Below are 10,974 nucleotides of genomic sequence, written 5' to 3'. Positions count from 1 at the left end.
TTAGTTACGCACCCGGTTGTTTTTTTAAACTTCAATATTCGTTTAAAGTAATATTTTATTCTTCAGTTAAATTAAAAATATGTATAATTCTGTCCCTGAAACAGCTAATAGCTTATATCTGTTGCTGTTTTCTCATAACTGGCATAAATTTGTTTCTTCTGAATTTATATTTCCTGCTGGATGTTTTAAACTCGCAAACAAAGCACCCCTCAGTGTGCGTGTATGTGATGTGATCGTGTATTTGTGAACTGATGCGTGACTCCGACCTGCCGCTAGGGGCGCTGCAGTCACGGTCCCAGTTCTGTTTATTCGGCGGCGTTGCACGTGGTTTTGGTCCAGAATTAAAGACCCTGACAGAGAGGCTGCCAGAGCAGAACCATGTCTCTGTACCGCAACTCCGCCTGGTTCCTGAAGGGACTGACCGAGTTTACCAGGTAAGATGTTCTACCTGTTCACAGTGTTGGGGAGAAGCTGGAGGCTGCTGCTGAGCTCACCATCCTGCTGGGAGGACGTCTTCTGAGTCCAAATCATGATTAAATCCAGATTTTAAGCGTATTTTCCGTAGCTGTGTGTCAGTTGTATCTTTACATTACTGGGAAAGTTTGATAAAATTTAAGAAACAACTCATTTTTATAGATTTCGGTTGAACAGTGTAAATCAGTAAGTTTTGACATGTGAAATGAAATTTCAAACATTTACTAATTGTTTAGCAAGATTGTTTCTGTTTTATATGATTGTAAATGTCGTCTTATTTATTTATTTATTTATTTATTTATATTATTTTTTTAATTTCTTGGTTAAGGCTGTGCAAATTCTATGATCCGAATATAGACCAGACATGGATACATTAATAATTTATGGGACATTCTTAGGCAAAACACATGGAATTATTTGTAATTGCTTTGTTTTAACAACTAAAATGTCTGAAAGTCATAGTGTACTACCTCAGTTATTATAACTAAGTTGTTAAGATAAATGGGATCCTGAATCCAATCTGATCCAAATCATATCTGTGAATTTGTGATGTTAGCAAAGATCTAATCATTATCTATTGAGATCATATCATGATCACAGTTGTGATCTAATGAAACAAAATATAGTTTATAGATGCAGTATGGACAGTCATGTGATGTTTCTACCACTGTGAATATAATCTTATCTTCTTGCACTGGGGAAGGACCAGATCTTTAAATGAGAAGAAGATAATCTGATATCTGATTGGAGGCTTCAGTTCAGCTGCAGCATCCCTGAACAGGATGTCCGATTTATGAATCAAAGCAGAGTTTACAGTGACTCAGCAGGAGCTATGTGACCCCGTCAATATTGGATCACAGAAATATCATGAGTGCTCCACCAGGATTATTTGATCTGTTTCAGCCTGTCCTCATCAGCATACAGCTCACCGAGCAGCCTGAAGAGCTGCTTTTGTCATTGTTTCCCCTCTTCCCTTTGTTCTGTGTTGTGTTTCCTCCCAGAGAGCAGCTCCCTGCTCGGACCTGGCTCTAATAGCTCTCTGCATGACACCATCGAACAGAGCGGCTATTTAACCTCTATCCCCGTCCTCTTCACCACCCCCCACCTTAAGCCGCCATCAACAATGGCATCAAGTTGAGGACAATGAGGGGAATTGAGGTCTTTGGTCCATACTCTCTGACACACACAGAGTTGCTGCAGTCCGTCTCTGATCATCTGCAATACCAGGCACACTCCCTCCTTCATTGTGTCTGTACAGTGAAGCTATGAAGAGACGTACAGTAAGCAGGCTGACCTCAAACCCCCCTCCCACACACACACACACACACACACACACACACACACACAGTAGTGAGGCAGAGATGTGCTGTAGGTGTGTGGAAACTGTAGAGATACAGAAATGAAGCAGATAATGATGATGTCTTGCAGGAATGGCTTCCTGTCAGCCTCCAAGCGGTTTGTGGAAAAGGACCTGGACGTGTCCGTGGCTGGACGCTCCTTCATGATTACTGGAGCCAACAGTGGCATCGGCAAAGCCACCGCCATGGCTATCGCTAAGAGAGGTACCACTCTTACACCTAAAAGACTGACAGAAACAGTCGCAGGGAGGTTGTCTTAAAGCTTGGAAACAAAACATCTAAAGCCATCCTGGAGAGGCTGGTACCAGGATGGACCCTGTGGCTTGTAGGTATCACATTGCAAAAATCTGTTTTATATAAGAAAAACACTAGCAGCTTCAGTCTGCCAGTCCAGTAAGATAATTGCACTTTTGAATAAGAAAACATGTCTAGCCTTTAGATAAATGAGAAATAATAAGAAACAAGGGATGAAACATGTATTATTAAGGAAACAACTCGAACCTATAAACACTACTTCCAGTGTTATTTCTTTTTTTGAGAGAAAAAATGTCTTAAAACCAGATCAACTAAACTTCTTCTAAATTTAATAACTGCTATTAACCCAACCCCTACATTTATTTACAATTATATAAAATAATTTAATAATAAAAAAATAATAGGGCTGCACGGTGGTGTGGTGGTTAGCACCACAGCCTCACAGCAAGAAGGTCGCTGGTGGGGTTCAAACCTTGAGGGCGGTGGCCTTTTTTGTGGGGTTTACATGTTCTCTCCCTGTATGCGTGGGTTCTCTCCAGGTACTCTGGCTTCCTCCCACCATCCAAAGACATGCATGTTAGGTTATTTGATGACTCTAAATTCTCCCTAGGAGTGAGTCCGAGTGTGAATGGTTGTTTGTCCCCTATGCGTTGGCCATGCAATGGACTGGTGACCAGTCCAGGGTGTACCCTGCCTCTCACCTGTTAATGCTGGGACCAAGCGGTACAGAGAATGAATAAAATAATAATAAATACAGTAACAAAGGAAAATATATAAAAAAAGAAAAAAACTCAAATAAAATAAAATATTAATAGGAATAAATAAAAAAATGTAGTAAATAATTAAAATAAAATAATGAAAAAAAAATAAATCAAATTTAAAAAAAAAATCTGTACAGCTGATTATAGACAGGAAAAAATAGATTTGCCACCAAAAATAAAAAATGTCACAAATGACAACTTTCCGGATGCTGAGATACAGCAGTTTACAGTTCAGGGAAAAATACATTTTAAATCAGAACAAAGATCAGGCTGGAAATAAACACCAGTCTAATAGGAAGATGCAGAATTTGCTTGTCAGTCAGTAAGTAATAACTGATCTGCTCTCTGGTTAGATGTGGAGTTTTTTTGTTCAGATCTGTCTGTAAAGTTTCTGATGTTTAGGTTTATAATCCTGAGAATAAACTAATCCTGATCATTTTCTCCTTCGCTTTGCATAGGTTGTAAATTAGCAACATTTCCTATATTAAAACCACTGAAATATGTTCATTTACTTTAGTTTTCTGTACCACACCTGAAAATAACACATTACAGCGTCAGTGTGTCCACCCCTACTTTGTTCTTTGTACCACGTCAGAAAAATTCACATTAAAGATTCTTGGCAATGTTCAGACATCTGATTTTACCACAGTAAATGGCACCTTAGAGAGAGAACTTGGCCTTCAATGCAGGCTTTTTACTGTTCTACAAAGGTAATGATATTTGTCAACTTTTAAATATTGCAGTTATTAAGAGGGGATGCTGTTGTGAATCATGTAACAGAACTGCTGAGTTCTGTAAAACTTTTCCTTTCTGCTGTGGCCGTGTTCAGAAACATAAAGACGATTCCCTGCTGATTCAGTGAATTTATCTCTGCCGCAGGCGGAACAGTCCACATGGTGTGCAGGAACAAGGACAAGGCCGAGGAGGCGAGGGCTGACATCGTCAAGGAGACGGGAAACAAAGTACAGCGTGACTCACTTCTAACCAGACCAAAACGATGTCACAGATGATTCACTCGATGGGACATTTCTCATGACTGTAAATCACTGGTGTCGTTCCAGGAGATCTACGTCCACATCCTGGACATATCCGAGACCAAGAAGGTCTGGGAGTTTGCTGAAGCCTTCAAGAGGAAGTACAAGAGCCTCAATGTGCTGGTAATAAAATTGCTTGATCCTAACTTCAGGGCTTATTTAATTACATCTGTGTGCAGTGAATGCATCATGATGTTATTTTTATTTCACACAGATTAACAACGCAGGTGCCATCATGAGTCAGAGGGACGTGAATGCTGAGGGACTGGAGAAGAGCTTTGCCACCAACGTCCTCGGTGAGTAAAACAAACAAGGTGTGAAGGAGATGTTGGGAAGAAGGAAGATGGAAAGAGTGATGAAAGATTTCTTCTGATCTGCAGGAGTTTACATCCTCACCAAGACTCTCATTCCTTTACTGGAGAAGAGCGCAGATCCCAGAGTGGTGAGTCTGGCCTCTGAATTTTATCCTGCCAGAAACACACATGTGGGTGATACCCTAACCCTGTCCATACATCTTCTATAACTCCTTCTTGTGTGCTCAGATCTTAGTGTCTTCAGGGGGGATGCTTGTGCAGAAGCTTAGGATAGGAAACCTGCAGTCTGACAGAGGCCGGTATGACGGAACCATGGTCTACGCCCAGCACAAAGTAAGATCTGTTCAGTCTTCTGCCAGCCCGCCGCTGACCACATTAAATCTAGACTGGAGGAGGAACTGAGGGTGAAGGAGAGGATCTGTTATCATAGACATGTCTGACAGATTTAAATTATTAAACCTGGAGTATTTAAGTACCCCCTAATAGTAAAAACTCCATAGGACTAATGAAGTACCCCCATTATTCCCCAGCTTTTACTCTATTGCTACTTTTTGTTTGCATTTAGGATGTTAATGTGTTGATCAATCAATATCAAACTCACAAAGAAAAAAGACAAGGCCAAATAAAAGCAATAGTTTATATTAAAGGTTTCTTCTCTCAGACAAATGTTAAGGTAGAAGATGTTCATTGTTTTACTTCGACAACGAACACCTTAACTTTTGTCTGAAAGAATAAAACCTTTAATATATTGACAAAAAAGACAAAACGAACCTTTTAGAGCAAATACAATTGTTATTAAAACAAGTTCAAAGAGACACCACACCATAAAAAACTAATGGCACTTGATGTATCTTGATAAGGAGATGTGGAAAAGTTGAACCTCAGGCAAAAATGTCTCTAGATGCTGACTTGAATAATAAAAAGAAGTTTATTACAAAAGTTCAGACATCAAAACAGATTTCTGCAGAAAAATCCGGAGGACCCAAAACCAGAACGAAGACCTAAAGACCTGATGTACAGTTCTGTCTTATATAGGGTTTAAACAAAGAAAATTCCTCAGTCCTGTATCCTCCAATCATAGAGTTTGCATAGGATGCTTGTGTGCATAGAAGACATGTTCGTGTGTGAATCCAGTCTGTAGGACAGAGAACCTTATATGGTAAAGCTTGAGTGTGTATCATAAAAATGCTATGCTTAGATCTCTCACACTCTAACAGAACTCTAAAAGGTAAAAAGCGTGTTTGCAGTTTGGATTTGAAGGACTGTACAGACTCTGCCGTGTTGGCAGGTTGCCCTAGAGTTTAGGGGGCTGCCACCACAAAAGTCCGATTCCCTGAGTACTTTAAAGAAATACTGACATTTAGTTGTAAAGATGGTCATAGAAATTACTTCATATACCAAGAACAGTTGCAAATGTACGGTGGCTGTCAGTGGCCAGAATTCTTCTAGACAGACATGTTTTCATTAATGAGTTTATCCTGTGGCCTCAGGTGCAGCGATTACTGCACTACAGGTAACTACTTCAACATTGTGTGCATATGTACTGTTCTTCTATAGTCCTTTTAAAGCGTTACTTAACCCAAACGTTGGTCTAGCACCTATTAAACAAAGCTGGTACTGTAGTTTTAAAGTTCAGATGGTTCTCACTTTACACAGAGTTGTTTGTCCATTTGTTTGTCCATTTAGAGACACCGTAGCAAAAAAGGCTGGTACAAATATGTCTGCTGCCATGTATGTGGACACATGCTAAGTAGACATTAATGTCTCATTCTAAGAGAATAAAATCATACTAGTTATTTTATTTAAGTGATTAAAAACCAAGAAAACACAGTTTTTAATAATATATTTTAAAAATTCTATCTTTTTATTTATTTACACGCTGCACCTTTAAACAAGACTTTGGTCGAACTAAGAGCACCAGACTAAATGTTCTCAGTATTATGTTGAGGATCTAAAAATGGAGCACACTGGATAAATAACAGGTACCATAGTGTGTAAAATTTTAAAAGAAGGCAAAACTATTTTAAAATCAGTGCGAAAATGGGCAGACAGCCTGTACAAATCTGCTAAAATGTGAGTGATGTGTATATGTGACCTGCTAAAAGAAGTGTAGAGCATTCTGATGATATTACATAGTTTGTAGTCCAGTCAATAAATATTCATATTATTTTTAACTAGTCATGATCTGACTTTTTCTTGTGTGTTGATTAGGATAAATTCAAATGAGAACTCTACAAATCAGTGTCTTGAGACTGATTAATTTATTTAATGATATAAGATATTTTTTGTCCCGCCAATTACTTGAGTCGGCAGAGCCAGAGGCTTTATAAATAATACTAACTTTATTTAAATGATTAATAATAATGTATGATGACTACACACTACACAGACTAACAGCAGGCGACGGAGAGATGAGTGTTCAAGACCCAAGTTCAAAGAATTGCATTAGTCCAGTGTAGATGTGATGAAGGCATGAAAATGTTTCTCAGGGTCTTTTAGAGGATACAGGATTTTGCTTCGACAATCAGCTGTAACTAATAAAACTTGATCACTGAAGCCCCTTGCTTCTGTTTTTTAAAAGAACTGTCAAAAAATACTCAAAAACAGATTTCTATTATTTGGAGAAGAGTGAGAAACAAGAGGACCAAATGTATAAGTTAACTCATCTAAAGGAGAATGATCTCCAACACAGAAACTTTTTTTTCATTTAAGCTAAAAAAGAATCTGTATTAACTAGTCTTTGACATTGTTCAGACAGTTGAACAGAGGCTGTAGTGGGACACTTTAAAAGGAAAATAAATCTGGATGTCATCGGCGTAACAATTAAAGGAAAGACTTCCTACAGTGCTTTTAAGACCAACAAACGTCTTCAAATCACAGTAAAACTGCCACAGTTAAACTTAAAACAACTAAAACAGCAGAGAAACCTTAGTCAAGAGTTAAATGAAGATCATTAAAAACTCTAAAAAGTGCCGTCTCAGTGCTGTGGAGAGGTCAAAAACCAGACTTAAACCCTCCACAAACTCCGTAAGAGCCTAAACATGAGTAAAGCTGATAATAAGCAACCTTTTCCTAAATTTAAGACATAAAAGGGAGTTAAGATATTGGCCTGTAGTTTGAACAATTGAAACAACATCTTTCTTTTTTGATAATCTGCTGCACAATTGTGTGTTTGAAAGCAGCCGGTACACAGTCTGATGACAACGAGACATTTAATAAAAGGAAAATACCAGGCCTAATAATGTAAATGTCTTCTTGAAAAAGTGAAAGGGGAGAATGAATTGTGGGGAGTTAGAAATAAGGATGTCATAATTAAAGATTTTCTTTGATAATTGTCAAAGAAATAATCCAGATTTTACAGTTATCATGATTATTATGTGTTAATTGATTTCCCAACACTAAAAATTTGTAAAATCACATGAACACTCCTTACTCCTTAACACATATATTATATCAATATATGCCATGTTAAAAATATGAATTTGGTATTATCTCAGTGAGAGGAGCTTATTTGGGGCATGTAGGTGCCTTGTTGCAGGGATCCACCAAACAGAATCCACCAAAAAAACACTTCATCCTCCTTATTTATGAAGATTTTAAAAATTTTAAAGCATTTAGAGGATTTGATATATTTTATCATTCTATGCACAAGCTTTAGGATTAGTTAATTGTGGTATTTAATACTGTGATTAATTGTAAAATTAAGTAATTGTAACATCCCTAGTTAGAAAGTCTTAAATAAAAGACTTATTTTATTTAAAACAGTAAGTCATGAGCTCAAACTGCTGAAAGACAGCAAAGTATTTTGGGGGTGGGGACTGATCTATAAAAGACTGTGAATGTTGACATTTCAGACCTGAAATTTTACCAGATGAGTTGTGTTTGTGTGTTTTAGAGGCAGCAGGTCGTGATGGCAGAGCAGCTGGCGAAGACTCACACCAACATCCACTTCTCCGTTATGCATCCCGGCTGGGTGGATACTCCAGGTACTGACCAATCACTGCAAACTCAAAGGCTGTGTGAGTATCCAAACGTCTGATGCATGTTATCTATGTATGTGTCGTAGCGGTGGCCAACGCCATGCCAGACTTCCATCGCTCCATGAAGAACAGCTTGCGGACGCCAGATCAGGGGGCTGACACCGTAGTGTGGCTAGCTGTCTCTGAGGCTGCTGCCACAAACCCCAGCGGACGTTTCTACCAGGGTATGTTACAGAAAGAAGAAAAACTTCTTTACTCACTCTGTGATCTGAGCTTTCACCAGGTTCTGACAAAAAAATCCAGAAATTTTAAAGAAAAAAAAAACTGAGCAGCAAAAGAAAAGAGGGAGAGTTAAATTAGCAGTTTGTGGGTTGGATGGAGAGCATGGTGTGTGTGTTTAGAGATTTGGCCTGGATCCATTGCAGCTGGCTGCTTTTGGTGCCAGATACTGCCAGAGTACAGTGCCTCTATGAGTATACACACACACACACACACTTTTTTGTACTAAACTGACACACAATGTCCCCATTGACCTTAAAGAGGGAGACTGAAGTCTGAAAGGAAACACACACACACACACACACACACATACACATTGTGGAACTGACAGCTGTCCCATCTGGAAAGGCTCCATCAGTTCTGAAAGGTATATACAGGTTTTAGAGCAACATCTGCTCCCATCCAGGTGTCTTTTTTCAGGAAAGACTTTGCATATTCCAGCAAGACAATGCTAAACCGCATCCACCGCAGCAGCATGGCATTACTGGAGAAAGGTCTGGGTGCTGAATTTACCTGCCTGCAAATCAAAAACAACTGGAGGAGCATTAGACAGCCAGGTTAATTGGCAGCAGGTCAGTGACATGACAGAGAGGCAGAATCCCTGAGATGTAAAGATGGGCAGAGGTTCACCAATCTTAAAATTGTGAGACAATTTCAGAAAAATTTCCATTGTCATAAAATGATGAAGACTTTGAAGTGAAGATCTTGCCATCTGCAGTGTAGATTCAGAGAATCAGGAGGAATCTCTGTGCACATAAGACAAGGCTGAAGGTCAGAACTAAATGCCAGTGATCTTTGGGCCCTCAGACAACTCTGCAGAAAAAACATGCATAATTATCTACTTGGAAATTATGTTAAAGCAACACCACTGAACTTTGGTATATTTTTGCACTGAGGCTCCCCCCCCCAAACCACAGTTCAGAATCCATCTTGCATCCTGTCTCTTCTATGAGCTCTCTCTATAGTCCGTAAAAATCAGTCCGATGCTGATTTTTGTCTTATCTCTTGCTCTGTCCCTTTGTCTCACATTACTTTAATGAATCAGGCATGATGCCAGGTCAGAACACCCAGTGGGTTGATATCCCAAATTTCCCTGAGGACTCTCCAAAGGGATTAATAAAGTATTTCTATTCTATTCTATTCTATCCAGTTGCTAGCGTGCGACTGTGATTAACAAATGACACTGTATCATCGAAACAAGTCAGAAGTTTTAAAGTCAGAAAGTTATATAGTGCTAGTTTAAGGCTTTTTAACCACAGATCAAAAGCCTGCACCTCTGATAGTACAGGCCAGGGTTGCATTAGTGTCAATGGCTTGGGCTGCTCCCATCAGCATCCAGCACAACAGTAAGTCTGGGTGCTGAACTGGCCTGCCTGCAGTCCCGACATTCCACCAAATTAAAACATTTGGACCATCATGACATCAAAAATATCACAAAGAAGACCCAGGACTGTCGAAAAGCTAGAATCCTTTACCAGACCAGAATGGGACAACATTTCTCCCTAAATAGTCCAGCAACTGGTCTCAGCTCCAGATGTAAAAAGTACTGGGGATGCTACCCAGATGGAAACATGGACCTGGAATTATCTTATCAGGAATAATTTCTCATCCTAAACTCTATATGTGTTTCCAGACAGGAAAATGGTGTCCACCCACCTGCCGCTGGCCTGGACTCACAGCTCCCCTCTGGAGGAACAAAAGCTTTTGTCTCTGCTGGAGGACTTGGCCAAGACGTTTCAGCCTCACTGAGTAAGCAGGAGACACCACATCCACTAACGGCTGCAGTTTATATCGACGAGGCTGAGTTTCACCTCCAAGCTGAGAAAGAGGGAACAGATCTGGATCTGCTGGAGCTGAAGTAGGACAAACCAGTGCCACAAGTTCCAGGCTTGAAGTGGTCACACACATGAAGTGATGTGTTTTTGGAGATTCAGCCTCATGACGGCAGATTAAACTCATTCTAACTGAGGAATTAGCAGATTTGTAACGTTTTATAACCTTTTATGTGACCAAACTGTTTAAGAACTACATTTACTGTACGAGTGTTTGACGGTGATGCTGCAGCTCACACACACAAAAAACACACACACTCACACACAAAGTGACTTTATTAACAGAGTCAATCAGATGGGAATCTGATGTGACTGAAGTCAGTGTGTTCACACATTCACACACCAGCTTTGGGTTCAGCATCACGCCTGTTTTTGTAACTTACAACGCGTCCAGGTGTCTAACATCCCTGTCAGTAACATAAGTGTGTGTGTGTGTGTGTGTGTGTGTGCGTGTGCAATGTAGTGTAGCTCCTGTTGTGCACAGGCTGAACCCAAACTGGAGGTGTGTTTTCTCTGAGCTGTGTGCCACACACACACACACACACACACACAAAACGCAGCAGCATCACTTGACATTTATGATCTGCCCAGCACCTTAAAAAAAGAAAAGAAAAATGCTTTGACTGACTGACTTTGACTTGTTTTCATCCTGTAAACACGCGTGAATAAAGAAAATCACTGATCTGT

General features: G+C 39.6%; 1 protein-coding gene across 1 annotated transcript; it reads left to right on the top strand.

Annotated features, from left to right (window-relative positions):
- Positions 1-339: 339 nt before the first annotated feature.
- dhrs12la (dehydrogenase/reductase 12-like a) lies at positions 340-10,971 on the top strand. Its single transcript, XM_041994399.1, has 10 exons — positions 340-434; positions 1,903-2,036; positions 3,728-3,810; positions 3,910-4,005; positions 4,097-4,178; positions 4,263-4,324; positions 4,425-4,529; positions 8,092-8,182; positions 8,263-8,400; positions 10,089-10,971. The coding sequence occupies exons 1-10, from the start codon at positions 379-381 to the stop codon at positions 10,202-10,204; spliced, it is 963 nt and encodes a 320-aa protein (XP_041850333.1). The 5' UTR covers positions 340-378; the 3' UTR covers positions 10,205-10,971.
- The last annotated feature ends 3 nt before the right edge of the window (positions 10,972-10,974 follow it).

This window comes from Melanotaenia boesemani, chromosome 9, assembly GCF_017639745.1.
Source record: "Melanotaenia boesemani isolate fMelBoe1 chromosome 9, fMelBoe1.pri, whole genome shotgun sequence".
Classification (NCBI taxonomy): domain Eukaryota; kingdom Metazoa; phylum Chordata; class Actinopteri; order Atheriniformes; family Melanotaeniidae; genus Melanotaenia; species Melanotaenia boesemani.
This window is presented reverse-complemented; position numbering and strand designations above follow the sequence as displayed.